We start from the raw sequence: 22678 nt of genomic DNA, 5'->3' as shown, positions 1-22678 counted from the left end.
GAAAGAATATTTTTATTGTCACTCAGAAACATGAAGCTCTGTAAGCTTTCAGCAACTGCACCAGACAAAACTGAGACAAAAATGAACTTATTTTCCCATGACCTATTATTGCTTTTCTGTGTTACAAATCCAAATATATAAGAATTTATTATTACCTTAAAAGAGAATAAAGGATTCCTAAATTTTTCTTGTGTTGTTTAACTGCATTTTTTTTTTCAAAAGAAACTAATCAGTATAAAGTTTTTTTTTCCTTTGGCATCTGTACAAATCATTTGTTGATTAATTATAAAAAATATACCTTAGATCCGTGGTATTGTAAATAAGTAGTTTGAAGAGGGAAAAATCAGTGTTCTGTGAAATTTACATTTGGTAATTAGGTCCTTTTTCCTAGAATTATCAAAAATTTGTTCTAAAAACAATTTTTCAGAGTGCTTACGCTGACCTTTCTTGAATTTCTTGAAATACTAGTCAGCATTTCCTGGTGATTACATGATTCTTATGATGGTCCTCTTTCACATATAGCTCTTTGAATAAGATTCATATTGCTCTACAAGAAAAAGTAGTAATTTACTTAATATGCAACCAACGTATTCTCTCAGTAGACATATCAAGTAACTAGCAAGGTTACTATTTATTTTTGGATTTGGTGCCATGACAGTTTACTTTTGTATTAGGATTAAATGACTTTTAATTTAAATGAAAATTCATCATGCAGCACATTGTGATCTAGCCTGTATTTGATTCAGATTTTTGATAATACATTATTTTACAAACTTTTAAATATTAAATGCAAAACTAATTTGAGGATCAATCTACACTCAGAAAAGGGAAAGTATTAACTTACCTTTTTTAGAAATGCAGAATAAAGTACCAACTCAGAAATAATATACTAGTCTTGATTCTGGCAAATAATTTCTGGAAAGTAAGGCTGCATTTGTCTTCATTACACACTGTGTAAATTTACTGTATGTACAATTCTGTTTTAAAGTTCAAAACAAATCTTTACAAAATTTCTGCATGGACAGCTGTCTCTGTGCTAGTGGTCAGGTCCTGCACATTGTTAATCGTTATCACTGTGCATTCATGATGTACATTAAACTGTTAGACTTTCACTGTTAGACCTTTTATCTTAAATTTGTTGTCAATGTACAGTACTATAACCTGATGCCATTTTCATTGCACTGATGTGTTGTAGTCACAAAAGTTGAGTTCATCAGGCCTGAGAGCTCTTTTAGAAGAGAAACTGGAACTGAAGTACTTGTCTTCCTTCCTCTACATTTTTCCCTTTCTTATTTGATTTTTTTTTTTGACTTGTCCCTGTCCTTAATCTCCTTTGTGCTCTTCACTGCTTCCATTGTTTTTTGTTTTGCCAGCTACCTTTCATGGGTGTTCCATACTTGGAAGATGTTCTGCCCATTTGCAGTCCCTCATGCATTTTGTTTTGTTTTGTTTTACAACTTTTTGTCACATGGATGCCTCCTAAGAAAAAGATGTGTGCAACTACACACTTCTTTGTTCGTTTGGTAGTCACGCTGCTCACATACTTAATGCAAAATGCTTACACATCATGCCTATTTCACAATGTTAGAACGTGTTTTTCAGAAGTAACCATCTTTTAAGTACGTTCATCTCAGGTCTCAAAATCTGTGTGTATTAATAGACGAGTATGACAACAACATTTTCATAGTGTAAAGAGACATTGGATTTAATTTTACCTCAATTGCACTAAATATTTCCTAGGTACTGAATGAGAATTTTTCAAAAATTTTAAGTTCCCAGGCTGTTTGGTAAATGTTGCATGACAGAAGTTTTTGAGCTGTAATACATGTTTGAACCTGTGAGATCCAGAAGGGTGTTTATTGATGATCCAATGAGAGAGTGGTTAGAGTGCTCTAGCTCCACTTGTTTTCGACTGCTAAAATATATTGCAATCATAGAATCATGGAATTGTTTAGGTTGGAAGAGACCTTAAGGTCATTGAGTCCAAAGGTTAACACATCACTACCAAGTCCACCTCTAAACTATGTCCCTAAGTGCCAGATCTGAACTTCAAATACCTCCAGGAGTGGTGATTCAACTCCTTCCCTGGGCAGCTTGTTAATGTCAGTATATATTAAATTATCCTTCTTGATGTTGTACTTTCATGGATTATGCTCTATGACTATGTTCAGAGGTAGGGAAGGCATGCCCCTAGGAAAATGCTTCCTGTTAAAAATAGGATAATGTTTCTGAAACAGTATTCTATTTATTTTTATGCACAGCAAAAAAGAGGGGGTTTGGATTCAAATCACAAAACCACAGAACTGCTATTATGCGAGATCAAACATATTGTCTATCTAAAACTATTTCTCTTCTTCTAATACTTTCCTGTTTCGTATACAATAGTTCAAAAGAAGAAAAATGTTATTATAGAAAGTTTCATTTAGAGAAGGAGTATTCCCCTTTTCAAATAATCACCCATGTACCCCTGTCCGATTATTCTTCATGTCTGTTATTTGGGCAAGTTGACAAGAATGGTAATGGCATTTTCTAATCTGGTCTTCATTGGAAAAAACAGTCTCCAGTGTCAATTCAAGGGTTAACTGGCGAACAGAGGGAGAGTTTTAGCCCAGCAATTAACTGTTGCTAATTCTGTCAACATTTCTTTTAAGAGAGTTAAGCTTAAGAAAACTATTTTGCTTCCAGTAAGGTTATGAAAATGTCATTACTAAGTCCTTGGAAGTTTTCTCTTATGTATATTTTACCACCTGTTAGGGTTATTAACCCTTGACAATTCACTGCTGCAATACTTCCAAGTTCTATATATAAAAATTGATATCCCTTCTTCACCTTCTAGCAACAGCACAAAGTGATTTTATAAGACATTAGCATAATGGAACCTTTTCAATAAAATGATAAATTGAGCCCATTTCAGAAAACAGAACGCACACTTGATAATTTATTGCAGCCAGTGCCATGCTGGAGACCTCATTCATATCATATGCTTTTAACACTGATGAGAATGGTGCCATTTTCCCACATTTTACCATCACACCTTGCATGTCTGTGAAATTAATTTGAGAGGAAAAATGTAAAAAATATTCTTTTCTGATAGAGGCTAAAGTTCTTCCGGGAATGCTTATCTTTACATGACATAATTACCTCTCATGAACGTGTCTAATTGCCTTATTGTTTTTAAAGGCCTTCCATGTTAATTGAACAGTAGCATTTGCTGAATCCCCTGTGTCAAGGGGTGGAGTGGAGCATTGTTCTTGCAATGAATTTTGATTGTTTATGGGGGACAACGTGGATGGACTTTATTCTGCAAGTGCATCACTTGCCTCTCTGTTCCACCAGTTGGAGGTGGTATATGTAGGTGGAAAATATTCTGTACTGATTAAACAAAACTATGCATTTTATGTTTTCTAGAATAACTGCTGACATGAATTTATTACTGATGCTACTAGGAAAAATAGGAAAGTAACACTAAGGAAACATCTCTTACGTGTAAAAACATGATAATAGAGTTTTAGAGTGATGCCTTTTTGAAGGAAGAGACAATTATGAAGCACAAGTAAGAATCATAAAAGCATAGAATGGTTTGAGTTGGGAGGGACCTTAAAGCTCATCTAGTTTCAACCCCTCTGTTATGGGCAAGGGCACCTTTCACTAGAGCAAGTTGCTGAAAGCCCGATCCAACCTGCCAGGGTTGGGGCATCCACAGCTTCTCTGGGCAACCTGTTCCAGTGCCTCACCACCCTTATAGTAAAGATTTTCTGTCTTATATCCTATCTAAATCTACCCTCTGTTATTTTAAAGCCATTCTCCTTTGTTCTATCACTGCGTGCCCTTGTAAAAACTCGCTCCCCAGCTTTCTTGCCATCCTCTTTAGGTATGGGAGTGCTTCTATAAGGGCTCCCAGAGCCTTCCTGTCTCTGGGCAGAGCAACCTAAACTCTCTCAGCTTGTCTTTATAGGAGAGGTGCTCCAGACCTCTGGATGCACTCCAACACATCCACATCCTTTTGTTGGGGACCCCAGAACTGGATACATGACTCCGGGTGGGGTCTTATGAAAGTACAGGCGGAGGATCACCTCCCTTGCCCTGCAAGACATGGTTCTCTTGATGCAGCCCAGGATACAATTGGCTTTCTGGGCTGTGGGCACACACTGCACGTCATCTTCTCATCCACCAAGGCCCCAAGTCCTTCTCCTCACACACCTGTTCTCAACGCATTCTCAACCCATGCCCAGCCTGTACTTGTGCTTGGGACAGACCTGACCCACATGCAGGACTTCACACTTGGCCTTGTTGAAATTCATGAAGTTTGTGTAGACCCATCTCTTAAGTCCCTCTGGATGGCATCCCTTCCCTTCAGGGTCTCAACTGCACCAGAGCACTGCACCATTGTCCATGTCGCCAACAAAGGTGACCCCTGAGGAACACCACTTGCCATTGGGCTCCACCTGGATGTTTCTTCATTCTACCTATCTGTGCCTTTGCCTTCTACCACTTGGGTGGTTTGGCCGGAGCACTTGCTGGTAAAGACTGAGATAAAAAAGTTGCTGAGTGCCTCAGTCTTCTCCATGTCCTGGGTAACCAGTTCTCCCATTTCTTTTTTGAGCAGGCCCACATTTTCCCTAGCCTTCCTTTTATCACAGACCTATGTATAGGTTCTTTCTTGTTGTCTTTGGTTTCCTGAACACAGTTGATTCTGTCAGGACTTTAGCTGTCCTGACCTGATCCCTGGCTGCTTGGACAACCTCTGTGTATTCCTCCAAGGCTGCCTGTCCTTGCTTCCACCCTCTGTAGGCTTCCGTTTTGTGTTTCAGTTTGTCCAAGAGTTCTGTATTCATCCATGCAAGCCTCCTGACTTCCTCTGTGTTAGGATTCATCACTCCTAATCTTGGAAGAGGTGATCCTTGAGTATTAACCATTTTTCTTGTTTCCCTCTTTCCTCCAGGGCTTTATCCCATGGCATTCTAAGAATGCCTAAAGTTCATTAAAAAAACAGTAGTTGCTGCCACTGTGCAGCTTAATGCTTGCACTACATGGTCTCTGTTATGAGCTCTTAGCACTCGAAATGACAGGAATCATAGTCTGTGCTCAAGTCATGTGCTCAACATTCATTAATGTCATTGGGAGCTCTGTGCACACAGCAAGGACATTGGGAGAACAGATCTATTAAAAATGCTTGATCTACAGAAAGTAATTTTGTGGAAGAGATAAAGAAATTATGTTGATAGAAGGTAAAAAAATAGCTTTGCAAAACACACTCTGCTTTCTCCTTATAAATACAAGTAATTTCAGTGGGACTAAATTTGAGCTTCTGTGAAAGAAAAAGATCATTGTATTTGGCAGGGGAAGACAGATTCTCTGGTTTTGGTTTTTGTTTGGTTTTTTTGGGTTTTTTTTTAAGAAAAGTGGTCACTATAGGAAAATGGACAGTTAATTCAGAAGTTCTAATTCATATTCACAGAAAAGCAGAATTGAAGTCAGTGCATGCTTCTGCATTGCTGTGCCAAAAGTCGTTAGGATTTTACCATCAGCTTTATTTTGGTGAAAATTTCACATTTTCACCACTACATGAGTGACCATTGTTAGCGGTGCCAAGGTAGTGACCTTCATGTCCATTCACACTTCTCTTCACAGAACTGGCAGCTGGGATTTCAGTTGGTTTTATTAATTCTTTGTGCCTCTGGTTTTTTGTCTTTGTGTTTGTTTGCGTCTTTCTTTCTTTCTTTTAGAGAATATCTAATCATAGAAGCTGAGATTCTCTATCAGCTTTATGTGGATTTCCAAATACCCTTCAGTGCAGGGTTTCTTTCCTCCTACTCTGAGGTACATTGAACCTTTTGCTTAAACCTTGTTCCTCCTTACATGTTGATCACGAAACAACACTGCCTACATCATGCCCAGCAATGAAGATTTTATTAAGTTGGAACAGAAGATGCATATATAGTAACATTTATCATTGTAATTGATAAATATTTTCTACAAATTTCTGAAATGTTGGTGTTCTATGGGATTTGTTGGCACTGGACAGAAAGTTTGGCCTAAATAGGTTACAGCATTTGTGATCACATTGTATCAAACTGAAAGGAAAATTAACCAAGAAAATATTTTCCTTGATCTGCCTTTCACGTATGAGACAGAATCCTACAGTGGCCTGCAAGTGAAACTGTCTGGAATATTTCTGAGCTGGATTACATGTGCTGTGGCACCAATTTTTTGTGCAACTGCTGTCTCAGGATCACAGTTTTCTTAGTGAGGTATCCAGGATCTGGAAGTTCCTATTCAGTTATTAATCTTAAGATTCAAAATACCATTTTCAAATGCTAGTTCAGAAAAAGATTAATCTTTATATGCACTGATACACCTGAAACTGTATCTTACAAGCCTATCTGTACTGTTGGCATCTCCGTGAGTATTCAGCCTTAGGTCTTGAGAACGTGACAGATTCTTTGAATATATAATATATTTTCAGTTATATATTATTAATATATTAGCGGTTACAATCAACTACTGCCATAACTGGTATTTGCAGATGAATTCTTCAGATTTAGTTTTGACAGTCTATCTACATGTCATGTTTTCTGCATTTCTGGAGTAGAGTATCTACAACTACGTTTCCACTTCAAATGCAAGCCCATGTGGTAGAGATATATATGTATGTAGTTATTTTAACTATCCTCCCACTCAGCAAAGCACAGATTGAAATATCAAAGGTGGCAGCTGCATCCTGGAGCGAAGTGCCCCAGGGGTCCTTGAAAGCCAACATGTTTACTGAACACCATCAGTCTCTTTCCAGCTTCCATGATGCCCTGCTGGTGCAGCAGTCAGTTCTGTGGGTCTTGACATGTACCTGTCAAAAGACAGGAACAGAGAAAAAGAAACATATGGATATCAAGTTGGGGTTTTCAGGTGCAGCGTGGGGGAACAGAATGACATCATGCTCCAAGTTGAGCCTGTTCACCATATACTGTACTCATTGATGTTCAGCTTCTTGCAACACTGCATAACTTGTCAAGGATTTTATAGTAAGCCCTGGTATCCTGGTTTTCAGTGCTGGCTAGCACTATTTTATTGCCTTTTTTGCTATGAAGGTGGTTTAACCAAAATTGTAAAAGAGATCAAAAGTTCACTTGAGCAACTAAGGCACCAGGAGCCGCAGCTCCTCCTTTTGTTCAGGACAGTTTGCTTTTTAGCTTTGTCACACAATAAATACTTGGCATATATTACTGAAAGAAAACTCTAGCTGGCAACAGCTGGTTTCTGATTTAAAGGTATATCACTTGGCAACTGAATTTTTATCTACTGTAACTCTTCCCTAGTAATTAGTCTCCACTAATATTTTTTTGGAGTAGCTGAATCAAACATCAGTAGTGTTTTAAATGAAGCCTGTGCTGGAGATATGGCCAGGTGAAGGTCATGATTAACATTATCAGGGACTTTTCCCAAGCAAATTTTAGTTCTCTTCAAAAGAATGTTGTGTTTATGCTAATAATAATGAAATAAGTAGCAAAATCTCCACTGTCTTCAACTGTGGAATGTTAAGATCTAAATTCCCAATTTGATGCAGATTAGTGGTTATGGATATTGCATTTTTTTCTATCTTGATACCCAGAATGTGGTGAATAGCTATAGATCATCGTATCCTGGTTCCTAAACGCTACACCATTGTTCACAGTAATTTTTAACTTGTTAGGAACATAACAATGGCCATAGCTGAGCTAATATTTGACTCATCTTGATCAATATCTTCTTTATGACTCTAGCGATTGTGAAGTATTCAGGATGGAGATGAAAAAATCCATTTCAAACAAATCTTACCAGTCCTCAACATTTTGTCTCCTAATCTGTAATAGGAATTTTTCAGGTACACTAAATCTAGTTGTATAAATGTGAACAAACACATTTTATATCTGCTATCAAGGCACAAAGATCTGTGTTTGACCAGCAATATGTAGATAAATAAAACATCTTTATGAAACATTGCCATATCTAAAATTAGCTAATGTTCTGCTTTTCTGCACTATCTCTTCCATATTTCACTTTACTATCCCTATTCTCCTGTAGCTCCCTCTTGAGTTTCTTTCTCTGGCTAAATGGCTTATAAATGTACTATAAATATGGCAGAACTGCAGGGTTGATTAGCTCCTGCACAGATACATAGTAGAACAGGAATCTGCATTAGATACCAGAAATGTAGATATAATATCTTGTTTGTTTCCTAGATTATTGTAATCCTTCAAGAGATTCAACTAGAGATGAAATGCTTACTGATGAAGGAAGCAGGGAGGCTTTGGAATGAAATCTTGTCTGTTTAGAGTCTGCAGGAATGTCTTCTACTTCATAGTGTGAGTCGGGAATTCAACACTAGAAAGGAGTACCCCTCTAGCACATAACTTTGTCAATCTGTGTAAAGTATTGTACAAGAAGAAAAAAAACCAAACAGCTTTCTTAGGTTTATGTGAGATGTCAGAGGAGTAACAGGCTTCTGTAGAGATCAAGAGGTACAAAGTACATCTCAAGTTGAATGTACAAAATAGTCTTTAAACATTTCTGTTTAACTTCAACAAAACCATTCTAAAAATCAATTTGCTTAATTGATTGGTGTGGCAACCCAGGGAACAGCTGAGAGCTCAGCTGGCAGCCTCTGGTTTGGTGTCACACTAATTGGGAGTAGGGTAACTGGTTTGGTGTCACACTAATTGGGAGTAGTGTAACAAGTAGCTGCTAAAGCTCTCTGCTATACATAGCGTGGTGGGGAGTGGAGGCTCTATGGTCGTGTGGTAGGAATGCAAACATGGGGCAGAGGGTGGTTTCCTAAACTGACAGGTTGAAGAATGATAGCAGGACCTGGTTTAAATTAATCTTGAGTAGAGAATTACTATGCAATCTAGTCTCCAAAGTGCAATGAACATTTAATACTGATGTCACATTTGAAGACACTGTACATATAGTATAAAAAATATCTGATAATTGATAAATCAGAGAACATATTGGTCAATGAACCGTATGCATATTGATAATATCTCTTACTGAGGAGGCTTACAGGGCCTACAAATTACTGCATTCTCACTTCATCATAGGTTTGCATTAAGGGAAAAAGGGGTAATTAAGAGTTATAGTGACAGATATCTGCTTAGAAACTCCATCTTGAGTTATTTTGAGTATTTAAACTTTGGATTCATTTATTCTGATAGAGAAGCCATTTGATTCCTTGTGGATAATAAAGTGTGTTTTTCTGTTGTTTATGAAGATGATTAAGCCAACAGGTTTATCTGGCTGAACCTGCCCCAAAGGATCTCCCCAAAGTGCAGTGTGGAAAGGTCAGGAGCTGAAGATCCCAGCTTTCCTATGTAGAATTATGTGTCTTGGCATAGCAAGGGGGATCACTAGATCATAGATACCATCACTTCTCTGTGAGGAATTTTTAGATCTGTTGAGCCAACTGTAAGAGTTGCAAGGATAGGATTAGGTGGTATCACTGTTTCAAAGTCTGAGACTATTATTTCCATGTTTCTTATCAAATAACAGACGTAGATGCTCAGCAGACTGTACATGTAAACATGTCAGTGAGGATTACTATGATTCCATTTTCTGCACATTTAACTTTAATGCGATGAATCTCACTGCCTTTCAGCTAATCTGTGGATGGGGAATTCTGTTAGTAATGCAGAGCCAGAGGAGCTTTGAGGTTCAAGCTCTGAGCTTAGAGTGCACTCTGTCTTTCTCTTTGTCTGTCTTTCCTTCTTTTCCTGAAATACTTTGTTCTGTGTTTTCCTTCCTCCCCAGAAGGAAGTTAGCTCTTAGCATGTGTCACAGCTGAATTGCTATAAAGAGCTGCTGTTTACTGCCCACTGCTTAAATACCTAGGCTGGTTTTAATAGCCTGGAAAAACTGTATCCCTTCTTCCCAAATCCTTTTGCTCAATGGTTTAAAGAGATAAAGAAACCTTTTGACTTAGGTTTGTATTTTGAAAACTGTCTTCTAAATGCAAAAAGGTGCTGCGGCATATAATACATTCCAGTTTAGAGCATATGTGAGCAGAATATGTGAAATTCTAAGCTGAGCTTTTTCTTAAAAATGCATTCCTACTCTTTACAATATAGTCCTGGCATTGCATTATGTAAAAATGACGCAATGATCATGCCATTATGTTGAGATAACAGAGCATGGTAAAGTGCCATTTTCACACAATCTTTTCCATTTTTCTGGACAAGCCTTTAAGAGATAGATTGTCAATATATATGTTTTCACTTTCAAAACCAGCTAAGGATCTTCCTCAAAATATTGCTTTTACTGAAATAATGAGTTACTCATGTCATTAAATAGAACATTTCAGAAACTAAATAGTTCAATTTTAAAAGTACTGGTATTTTCTGTCTGTATTGAAAAACATTGTATCAACTGAGTTATAGATACACATTTCCTGAGCCATTTCCATCTCTCATTTCTAAGAAAAGTAAATTGTCATTAAAATTCTAGTTCTGTGGGAGCTTCTGAGTGAGGAACCTGACATGCATGGCATTGAAAATGAAAAGAAGTACCACAGGTCATTTGAAAAAACAATTTCTGTGGTACACTATTATTTTGCAATATTTTGTGACACACTGAAATGTTAGAATAAAAGCACTAGCAAGTTATTTAGTACACTAATGGACAGTCCTGTGAAAGATGTATCTGTGGAATTGATGAATGCAGAGAAAAGAGAATTGCACATGCTACTGAAAATGGAGCACATCATGGACTTTTATAGCTTTTGTACAACACTGTTTTCTAGGGTGGGGTTTTTTTGTTTGGTTGGTTTTTGTTTGGCTGGGTTTTTTTCCTTCTTGATTCCTCTCTTAATAATTCCTAGCATTCAATTTACTTTTTTGATTGCTACTGAGCATTGAGCTGACATTTTCATAGAACTAGCTATTATAGCCCCAAGATCCTATTTTTGTGTGGTAATAACTAGTCAAGACCATCACTGTATGGGTAAAATTATTTTTCCTATGTACATCACCTCACATTTATCTACAATGAATTTAAGTTTTCATTTTACTGTTAGTCACTCAGCATCCTGCAGTCTTCAATGTGGTTTTTCCGGTTGGCCTTAATTTTTACTATCCTGAAAAATATCGTATCACCAGCAAACTTTGTCACTTCACTGTTCATTTTTCTTTTTCTGATAGTGAATACTCAAGTCTTGGAACAATTTTCTTTTGGGGCTGTACTGAGAAAACTGATCATTTATTCCTGAACTTTATTTCCTGTATTTTAACTATGTATTTGAACACAACAGAATTTTGCTTTTCATTCAGTAACAATATAATTTCTGTTAAAAAACTGATGAGAAAGGTTTTTTGGTTTTTTTTTAAATCATAGAATCATAGAATTATTTGGGTTGGAAGGGACCTTAGAGATCATCTAGTTCCAATCCCCTTCCATGGGCAGCAACACCTCCCACCAGACCAGTTTGGTCAAAGCCCCATCCAAGAAGGCCTTGACCACTTCTAAGGATAAAGTTTAAGTACCTTGAATAAATCAATTATCTTCTATAAGCCTTGTTACCTCATTATGTATTCCTTGGGTGCTCTGAAAAACAAACTTTTTCAGAATGTTTTGTATTAGGGTGACAGACCTGCTGTAACAAAGCTAACAGCAATACTGTTGCTGCTGGTTTCCAGCCTTTCATAGTTGTAATTACTATTGATATGTTAGATTACCTATATCTGGACAACATAAATTGAGCACAGCTGGGGTTTTGGGACACTGGAAGTAATTAGGGAGCTAATACAGAGAAGCAATGCAGTAGGAGTAGCCATTATTTTGACTTCTTCAACCTCCCTCCCTCCTTGGGCGTTTAGCCGGCTGTGAAAGGGGCAGTTGTGTAACCTTGGGTCACACTTTTATCAAAAGAGCTGTGTGAGAAAGAGCTGCCAGAAGCCTTGTCAGAGGTTTTCACCTCACACATCCTCAGTGGGCCCACTGGCCAATGAGTTACATTTAAGTTCAGGTCCTTACCTTTGTTTCATCCCTGGGCTATGTTTTTAAGTATGCTGTGTCTGGATGTATATCTTGTATATTCTTGTTTTTCTGGCCTGACCTGGCATCAGCCTTGTCCTTATGGACTTTCTTGATGACCACTGGTTTAATTTTTAAACATTTCTTAGTTTATTTGCTGACACTGTGTTCAGCTGGATCTGCTGCTCATCCTGAAACCTAGACTGCATGATCTGTGCCACCCATGCACAGACTAGTGGAGCATCCCTTGATGTTCTTAGGCTTAAACTCAGAAGTTGCTGCCTTCAGCTGCAAATAAAGCAGTCCTAGCCAGCTGTCATCACCACAGGTCACACTCGGTCCCTTCAATGATGTAAAAAGCAGCTCAGGGTGGAGCTTTTTGGGGAATATTATGGTTGGTGCATAGTGGTTTCCTCATGCACAAGAAGTATATTTTATTGGAGATCTTTTGATATTCTTAAGTCTTGAACACTTTGTTGTTGTATCACTGTTTTTCTCCCATGTATTTATTGCCAAGCTTTCAGCAGTTTCATGAAATTTCTGGTGTGTTTTTTTTTTTTTTTTTTTTATTCCATGTTTTGCTGTCTGACAGAATCATCACAATTGGGTTTTTTTCTCTGATTCTTTTACCCCTTATTGTTAATACGAACATTAGTGTTGAATTTTGCTCCTTTGTCTGAAAATCAGAAAGCAAGATGAAGGAGAGAAAGATACATTGTGAGAAGTAAGAGAAAGGTGAAGCTTATATAGAGGTCAGGAAAGGGAATGAGACAGGGAAAAGGTAATTGCAGATGTTAGATGGGTAACAAGATAATGAAGGATTTGGGTGAAATATAAAAGAAAGTGAAGGTAAATTATACTGGGGCTCAGAAAAGTGGAGCAGATGATTCTTTCATGGTAATGATTGGAAGAGAAAGCCTAATATACTAATTTCCTGAATTCCAGGAATTTAAGATAGATCAAGTGCTGTGCTTTTTGCATTTTTTTAATTCATATACATCTCCTGGTTGTTTTTTCTCACACAACATTTTTCACTGAAAAGGCATTAAAAAGATATGTGCCCCTTGTCTTTATGAAGTAACTTCTGATACTCCACCTTTTGGGCATTACACTCTCTTCAGCCAAATTTCAACTCTTCCTAAATTTTTAGTCCTTGTAACAGTGACAAGTCCATTTATTTTTTCTAAATAGCTGTGTATTCCATATACATTAATTATCTGAGATCCATAGGCATTCTGCAAGTCATATTTGAGTCTCAAGAAAAAGAATTGTGGTTGGTTTGTTGTGTGTTTTTCAGATTTATTCTGTTTCTTATTGTTATGCATACTTCAGAATTCTGCAGCTCTTTGTCATGAGTTCCTGTGCATGGCACCACCAAGTGGGGTTCATCTTCCCTAATTTTAGAGGTTTGCAAAGCAGGTATTTCTACCACACCTTGTGGTTCTAAATCCCCACAACAGAGAGAAACAGACCCTTTTAGACACAATTTATCTGACATGTTTATATCTTTTTATATCTACTTTAGGATGAATTGAATCAAGCCATGAAAGTGTCAATTTTTCTCACTACAACATAACACAGTCAGTTTAGATGAATCTACCTCTTAAATGAACATTTTCATGTTTATTTATATATTTTTATTTATATAGTTACTTATAAATTAGATAGGCATCATAAAGACTAGGTATAATCTAGAACAGGTAGAAAAGTTTTATAAATGTGTTCATCCACACACATGGGTCTGGCGAGGAAAACTGTGCTCTGTAAAATTTTTGCAGGCAAAGAAAAGTGGTTAAAGAACAAAAGTTTAAAGGCAGAACACACCAGTTGTATTTTTGTGAAGTGAATGAGATCTTATAAGTAATTTCTTTTTTTTGGGTGCAGAAGTGCAACCTCCACACTTTTCTTAAACTTAGATTTTGAAAATTTTCGCTAGTTTGAGCATTCTGCATTTATACTTCAGATGTTTTTCCTCCTACTGTGTTGAATCAAGCAAAGTCCTTAAAGTGAACACAGTTGGAATACTTTTTTTTGTTTGCTTCTAACTGTGCATTTTTCATTATATGGGTGCAAATTGCAAATATAGTCTGAGGTCTCAGACAGTCAGTCTACATTTTACAAATTAGAACTAGTCTAAATGTAAATATAATAGAATCTGAACCTATGCTAGCTTTATGTAGTTTTCAATCTGTTGGAAGATTTCCTGTAGCTCTGTCCTAAGAAGGTGATTATAGGAAAGACTCAGTAATCGTTATAATCTATATGAAAATGCAGTTCAAATGAAAACAGTAGGTTTGCTACAAATATCCCTATTCAGATTTTATTCACTTATACAGTCATAGAGATGATAATGGGTGTTTTGACTGATTAGAGATTTCAGGATCAAGTCTATAGTCATTATGACTAATGTTTTCTCGTTAACTAGTCACGCATATCAAAATAATTGGTCTGTGCTATCACTAACATGCACAAAGCTCCCACAGCATGGTCGTCATTAACAACACAGAAATAAGGAAGTAATTCAAGTCCTAAGGAGCTTGAAAACCTAGATGGGGAGACAGTACAAAGCACTGGGATACACATCAGAGAAAACTACTTCCCCTTTTTATATAAAACACTAAAGGGAGAGGACAGTTTTAAGACTTTTTTGGGGCGGGGGGGGGGGGGGGGGTGATGGGATATTTGTGAGGAAATTAGCTTTGAAGAGGTAGAAAAGAGAGAGTGTGTCTCATTGGGGTGAGAAGACAGGTCCTGACACAGATTATAAGTGAGAGGGCTCTTGTATTCCTCTCATTCTATTTTTTTTTTGGTTTTTTGGCCAGTTAAGGTAGCATAATTAAATGAACTCCATGGAGAAAACCATCAAGCATTTTCCTAAAACTAGCCTGTAATAAGTGATTTTATATGATAATATTTGGAAGTGAAAACTGCAAAGTAGGGATTGGTTTCTGAAGTCTTATTAAAGTCATACACCCAAAAGGTGTGTGTCTCATTTATTTACTATATGGTTGGTTCTGCAGCAATTTTAGTGATTACTGGCACAGTGTCATAATTACCTTCGTTGTTAATATTGATACATCAGAGCTGGTGCATAAAACAGATTTCCTTGTTCCTGTGTCTTTCAGTTTCTCTTTGAAAAGGGGTCCAAGGGGATGCAGTCTCAGCCAAGGGCCATGCTAATATAATCAGTGACGTGAACAAGTCAGTAAAGAGCTTAATGCTGGCCATCAGTGTTGTACTGTAAGCCAACTTACAGCATTTGCATTTTTTATTAAGTCTTTGTTTTGCCTGGTGATGCTGCTCAGGACATCCACCTAATGATGTAACTGCACTTTGTGAGAATGTGATCAGCATGTCTGCATAAAATGGTGAATGGGTTGCAGAAAATCTCCATTTAATACATTCCCTCTAAAATCAGTGCATTCCTCTTGTTATGTTGTGCCCTTCCAGCTTTCTTGCTATAGCAGATATTTCTAAAGTTATTCTGTCTTTGAATAGATCTGTGCTGCTTAACTGCTCCAACCCATTATATAATAAATTTGTTTCTTGTGTTTTAAATTTGTGCACAGGGAATGTGTTTGGGGGGACTTTTTATATTCATGAAAACGGAAAACAAAATTGAAAGTGCTAAGAAAAATGAATATTGAGCTAATGTAGTCTATTTTTGCACAGAGCAAATATCAAGCTAATGCATAAGATTTATCCTCTATAGTAAATCAGCAATATGTCTTATTTTAGGCCTCTCCTATGACTACTATTTTTTACTGCAGTATTCAGTCATGCTGATTTATGCCATACTATCCTGTGAATATTTTGCAGACTATTATCAATAAAATAATTTTATCTTTGGGTCCAGATGGAATGAGCTTAGAACACAAAGCAGAGAGAGAGAGAGCATGATTCCTGCCTCAAGTGTTTTAATCCTTGAAATAAATTTTAATCCTTGGCATAAAATGTGAGACAGGGACACAAGACATCAGGGAGTGGAGGACTGGATCAGGAAAGGCATCAGCCAATTAACAAATTGCTGTATGCTGTAAGGGCTCATGTACTCAATAAGATGGTTCTGTTTAACTGGGAGGGTTTCATTAGAGTCATGCCAGGAATCATTTTGGAGTGTAGGACTAAACTAGGACAGTGAGCAGTGGCATGGCAGAACTACTCAGGGTAAGCGTGAATAGAAGCAGCAGTTTCAGTAGTCCCATTAGACAGCCCACATATGGAATTGGAACAATGGGAGAGGACTGGTGGCAACAGAATAGATAATGGGCTCTGGTCTCACTTCCTGCTCTTGAGACCAAGTCAGAAATAAGTGGCTGAAATCATCCTGTTTATTGTGGACCTTTACTAGCAATAGCATTCTTGCTTACTTAAGTCATGTAGCATTCCCTTTGAATTGTGCTAAAGGCGCTGACCTTTAGTCCTATTGACTGTTTTGCTGATCCTGCATAGAGGAGCTGCCAAAAATAAAATTAAGTCACTTGCAAGTGACTTAAGTCCTCCTTCTCATATGCAATACCATAGTTTCGATTTTTGTTGTGATTTTTACATCAAATCAAGTCTAAGACATGCTCTCAGTTGCAGTAATCAGAGCCTCCAGCAAAATATGAGTGAATGGATATCCAGATGTGCAAAACTTTGTCATATTAAGTTTCACCTCTCAACATTGCACCATATATTAAATAGTTTGGCATAAGCCTTTTTTTCTTTAATTTAACTATTTTAATCCCAGAACTGTGTTTTAGACTGATTTGAGAAGTGTGCTCTCAGCCTTTTGAGTTGCATTTATTCATATGAAAAGTGGGTAAGTGTGTGAATGTATGGGTGTGTGTCATTCTTCCACAAAAACTGGATTCAATTTAAGTTCTGTAATACTTTATGTTCTGCCATGGTGGTTTATACTTTCCAAGGAAGCATAGTGAGAACACTTGACAGATCAGTTGGCTAAAGTTAGTTTTGGTTACATCACTGGTCTACTCTTATGTGGTTTATGTTCCTGAAAAATTGAAAAAGTGTTACAAAATTTCTTCTTTCAATGATGTACATCTTCCTTGTAGACATCTGCACACTTTTTCTTAGAAAAAAAGATTTTTTGGATGACACAGTTCTCTGAGGTTGAGTTTTGGAAACTCAAATTGTATTTGAGTTACATTTATATTATACTAGAGCACGTTTAAATCAGGACAGCCATGAATAGGTATAAAACCTAACTGACTGGCATTTTGCATTGGCATAACACAGGGTGTGACCCTTTACTGTGTGAGGGACGTGTAAAAATAAAGGAAGTCAGCCATGTTTAAAAATATTATTCCAGGTTGTATTTACTGTGGTAGTGTGCTAGGGTTCAAATGTACATAAAACATATATTGCTGATGAATGTAGGGAGAAGTAAGAGAATAGGGAGAAAGACAGTGAAAAAAATTTCATCTCTAAGGGGTTGCTACTGATTCTGAAGTTCACCACTGTTAATGGGTCAAATCTCCTCTTGGTACTGAGAAATTTCTGTTTGAAACATTATTCTGGTCTCATTTCAACTTCTGATGATAAGCTTGAGTCTCTGAACTTGAAGCTGTCCAGTATAGATTAAAACCATGCCAGGGATATTCCAACAGTTTGTAAGGAATAGCCATAACTATTCTAAAAAGTGCTTCACTCAAAACAGTGATCATTGTTTCCTGTGAAATGAAATTCATTAGCATTGCACTGGGCTTTCACAATTCTCTGCATATCACATTCTGTTCCATAGTTTCACAGAAGAGAATGTGTTTCATTTCATTTTCCTTGAAAATTTACTTGGCCTAATATCTTGGCAGCAGTTTGCAAACTTTGCTAGGTTATAAGGCTGCCAGCAAGAATAAAGAACTGGCTTCCAGTCTTCCATGAATAGAAGTAAGTTTGCTAAATTAAATATTTGTTTTCTTTTTGTGTTATCGGTCAAATTCATCTTTTAAGCTTCATCTAAAGAAATTTTCACGCAATTTGACCTCATAAAAATTGCAGGTAGACAATTTTAGACTAGAAGTGAGATGCAAATTATGGAGGACTGGGGTAATTAACGTCATACATCACTTGCCAAGGATTTCAGTTGGTGCTCACCAGTGGTAAGCTCTGGATGCATTTTCAAGGAGTTACAGTGTAGTTCACCTGTACTTATTGATCAAGAAGCAGGAGTTACTGGAAGGTGTTAGGAACTAGATCAGGCAAGATAAGATGATCACAAAGCTGTCTTCAGAACTTAAAATTCTTTTAACTTATCACTTACAGAGTGAAATAGAAAGCTTTCATGACAGTTTGGTACTGATTTTCAGTATACATCATAAGTGGTTGTTTACTGTTTGTTTGCTTTTCCTCTTGACAGGTGCAGCAAGTTACAACAGTTTTTATGTTTTTTGCAAAGATTTCTGCCAAGCTGTGAAGCCTGGAAAACTGAGGGTCCGCTGCAGCGTGTGTAAACAAGGAACCCTGACGTTGGCAAGGGTAAGCTTTTTTGGATTTGTTTCAAGGTTTTGGGGTATATGGAGATGATATAACTAGTCTTTTCTATTTGCATACATATGGCTATATATATATGTAGTCCTGCTTCTTTTTTTTTCTTGCTGTTTATAGCAGAGAAGAGTAATTCAAAGGATTTTGAAAATTTCACTCACTTATTTCCATTATTTGGAGCATATACAAGGAACATCATGCAGACTAGAGCTCCAGTCCTTGAAAGACATACTTAGCTCTTTATTTTAAGGACTGAGGATTAACCTGATTGTATGCACAATTTATAGAACTACATGTGGGCTAAAAAGGGGATGGTAAATGTTTATTCAAAGCTTGGAGCTGTTGTTAAGGCCACAGAAAGACGTGAATTCAGATCTAAGTTGTGAACATTATCAGCTAAGGCCAGAAAGTTTTGAATGGATGTGTAGTTGAGAATATTGCTCCCTCCAGCTGCAGCATGTAAAGTCAAGGTAAAGGCGTTGTTCTTGAACAGAAAACCGGTAAGAGATCTCTCAAGTTTGGTTTGCACACTAAAATGAGAAAGTGTTGGGGAGTGACTTGAATGTGCAGTAGTCTAAAGTTTTAAAGGGTTTTTTTTGTCTGAGTGCTGCTAATTTTCACTGGTTACTGTTGAATGAGAGTCCTTCCTCTCTCCTAAATCAGTGCTTGTCAACCACGTTTATGTGAGAGGCTTAGGTTTTGAAGACTGAGCCATACCATGCTATAGCTTGGGGGGGGGGGGAACTTCCATATTTAGCCCACATTCAAATGTCTAGATTTGTCTTCTGCTGTGGTTTAAAGTTTCAGCTTTGTGTTCTCAATGTGGCACAGTGCTTCAATGTCTTTACATGAAATAGCACGGTAAAAAAATAGCAATTAAAAACCCAGGTCCTATTCTCCTTGGAAAGAATAAACCATACTATGTTTATACACATCTAATTCAAAAAGCCCACAACCACAATCCCCCTCAAGCTTTGTGTGCTATTCCTGGATTAACCAACTATCTCTGATTTATTTCAGAGGCTTCATAGTGTTGCATTTTGTGTTGTTTCAGATGAACACATCTAAGGGGATTCTTTTTCTCTCAAAATTTGTATTTAAATATTGGTAATTAGTATAGGCTTAAATTACATATCAATCAGGACAGAAGACACCATTAATGTACATTTCCAGTGGTAGGAGGGATAAAAACAGAGACAATATTGTATTCAGATTGAATACATGAAGTCAGTGCTGCAGAAAGACATTGCTGTTATCACAAGATGAGTGTGAATCTTTTGGATTCCATTTACCTCACACAAGTCCTTTGCTACACTCGGCAGCTTCCTTCAGCATGTCTGCTTTTGGAAATGATGACTTTCTCATCTGTGCTGTTTGATTTGGGGTCACTGCATTCTAGTTTTAAATAAACCTAAATAAATTTCCAAACTTTTCTGCTTTTACAGTATCTACTAAACACTGTTCTTTGGTTTGGAGATTGAAAAAAACCCCAAAAAAACACTAACTCTGTATTGTCTCCTAGAAATTCCTCAGAACTCCATGGTGGAAATGCCATATTAAAAAGTTTCAGTATGGTATACCTATAAATAACTTCTGATTGCCTGGAATGTATGCAGGCCTACATTCTTTTTGGCAAATACGGGGTCAATGACACAATAAATATATGCAGGCTGATAAATTCAATTGAATGAGCAGATTACAGCTGCTGCTTTTTTCTATTAGCATATTTTACAGTACATATGAAAAGAAAGTAGCTGGAAACTTTTAGTGGAAGCTGTTCCAATTTTCAAGGTTGATTCAAAAAATCCCAACTTTCAGAAGATTTGAAAAGGTAGTTCAGCATAAAAATACAAAAGAGGGAAAGGAGACATCTTCTGGAGTTTAAAATGATAATTTTGTTCTGTTTCAGTTTTCAAATAATGCTTGGCTTGGCTGTGAAAATAATTTGCATGTAAGATTCTTGATACTTTCTCCCCAAAACAAAGAAAATCTGCTATCATTCTTTTCCTCTCAAATTGAAGCAGAACACAGTAGTTAGGAACAGTGAGCATGCTGTCCCTGCAGTTTGGGCTGGCAGTCCTCTGGGCTTCCAAAGTGCAGTGTTTTCAATATGGGCACTCTTAATGTCATGAATGTGCTATGCAACAGTCAGTTTGTTTTATAAACACACAGAATCTATCTCACTCCTGTGGTTATAAAGAGTAGGTGCAGACTTTGCATGTGCCTGCCCCACCTTCTTTTCTGGTCCACCTTCCAAGAAGACAAGAAAATATTTCCAGCTGGGGTGGCTTCTAATATGTACTGAAACTTAATGTGCAGAGACCTCTCTGTGTTAAGGCCAGGTAAAAGTGTGGCTCTCACAGCGAGTTGTATTTGCCCTGCTTTCTTCAATGCATTGCAGTCTACAGTAGGCAAAGTCTGCTGAAAAGGTTAAAAAAAGTTCAAGTTAGTGTATTATCCCAAACCTTCTGTCTTTCCCCTCCAATCCCATTGGGCTGTACCACTGATTGCAGATAGATATCCTCTCTACTGGTACTGCAGTTATTCTCCTTTCGTAGATAAATTAGTCAAAATAAAGTTGACATAAACTATTAAAAAAGTTTGTCTTTATAACTATACTACAGATCTGTCAGCAAAGCCCCTTTTTTTTTCATCTCTTGTTCCCTGCAGTCTTGGTAAACTGTGCCTGACCTTTACATGGCAACACAGCAAGTTTCTTGAGAAACTCCTTTGTGCCATAAGCACCAAAGCATGCTGTAAGCTAGCATTTGTTACACTAAAGCTTTTATTGAGATGAAAGTGAATACCTGTGTAAAACCTGCGCAAAGCTTTGTGCAGCCTTCACTTACTCTACATGCTAATCCTTTGACTACCTAAGCCACAAATGACCAGCCTAATTAAATCGAGCTTTCTTTTTTCATGGTTTGTTGACTGACATTTAAAATATTACTTATTCATTTAAGTAGTCTTATTCTAAAGATTCTATATTAGCAGTCATGCCTATTTGCATAGCATTATTTTAATATATGATGCTCAGAGTAGATTTATGATACGATATTTCTATGAAATAAAAGAGCCCACTGTTTTTATTTTTACCAAGGACATCCATCTAAAAATTAAATTTGTAATTTTACAGTTGGCACTTACCTAGCACTTTACAAGAATTTCATGACCTAATGCTTTATGGGAGATATATGCAGGTTAATTTAATTATAAGAAAACATCAGTCACTGTAAAAATATCACATCTCCGTAGTTTGTCTAATTAATCAAGCACAAAAGATATCTGGAAAGATTGGAGTGTGGGAGTCTTATGTAGGCCACCTACAGGCCGACCAGTAAGTTTTTTCACATAGCTTGAAAATTTTAGCAGCCATTATTCAGATAATTAGGGTATTCCTCTTTCCAGAAAAATAACCAAAAACAAACCAGAAACCCAACAACAAACCAAACAACAAAGCAACAGAAAACTCAAACAAAAAAAGAAAAGCCCACAAAAAAAGGTCTGATTATAGCAGTCACATTTGCAGTCCTTTTGGAACTGTAACAGTGTTAACATTCACAGTGTTAGTTCTCTAGTGAAAAGGAAAACGTGTATCTGTGAATGGAAGGCCTGATTCTGCAAACTGATACGCACCAGGCTATACACAAACCCACACTTTCCCAAAGTAACTTACTCTGTGTGTACTCCTGGTAAAAAAAGATGTGAACATTTGATTTGGTATCTGTCATAATGCAGCATTCAGCCAGAGTAAGAGTCTGGATTGAAGTGTGGCAAATAGACTTCGGGCCTCCCTTCTCAGGCACAGGTGCTGTGGTGAGGCCATTTCTTGTGTGGGGACTTATCACTATTTGGTCATTGTTCTTCTTTTGTGTCCTTACTAGTTAGTACTGAGTTTTCAGTATATCATCCAGCACAAGCACCAAAGGAGTTTGTCATAGCTCCTCTGTAGTCGCAAGTGTTCACATCATTATGTCAGACCTTTTCAGACAGGAGGAGTTACATTCAGATCTAACTCCTTCCAGCTGAGATGAGATTTAGTTTCTGACACTTACAGCACATCTGGTGCTCACTGTCCCATTGCTGTCCCTGCCCTCTGTGCTCCAGAGGAGCCTCCTGACTTCACAGATTTTGTTATACTGTCTCTGCCACAGAACTGCTCTTCCATCATTTGTTGTATCAAGGATGTTGCTTA

General features: G+C 37.2%; 1 protein-coding gene across 2 annotated transcripts in view; it reads left to right on the top strand.

The window, feature by feature from the left end:
- PRKN (parkin RBR E3 ubiquitin protein ligase) overlaps positions 1 to 22678 on the top strand; it is a 699935-nt gene that overhangs the window by 228007 nt on the left and 449250 nt on the right. For both annotated transcript variants that reach the window (XM_082276720.1, XM_082276719.1), the window contains exon 4: positions 18356 to 18474. In XM_082276720.1, coding sequence (XP_082132846.1) covers positions 18356 to 18474 — 119 coding nt within the window. The remainder of the gene's footprint in view (positions 1 to 18355; positions 18475 to 22678) is intronic.

The sequence above is a fragment of the Coloeus monedula genome (assembly GCF_965178545.1).
Source record: "Coloeus monedula genome assembly, chromosome: 2".
Taxonomy (NCBI): Eukaryota; Metazoa; Chordata; class Aves; order Passeriformes; family Corvidae; genus Coloeus; species Coloeus monedula.
The sequence above is the reverse complement of the archived record's forward strand: the minus strand, read 5'-3'. Positions and strand labels throughout refer to the sequence as shown.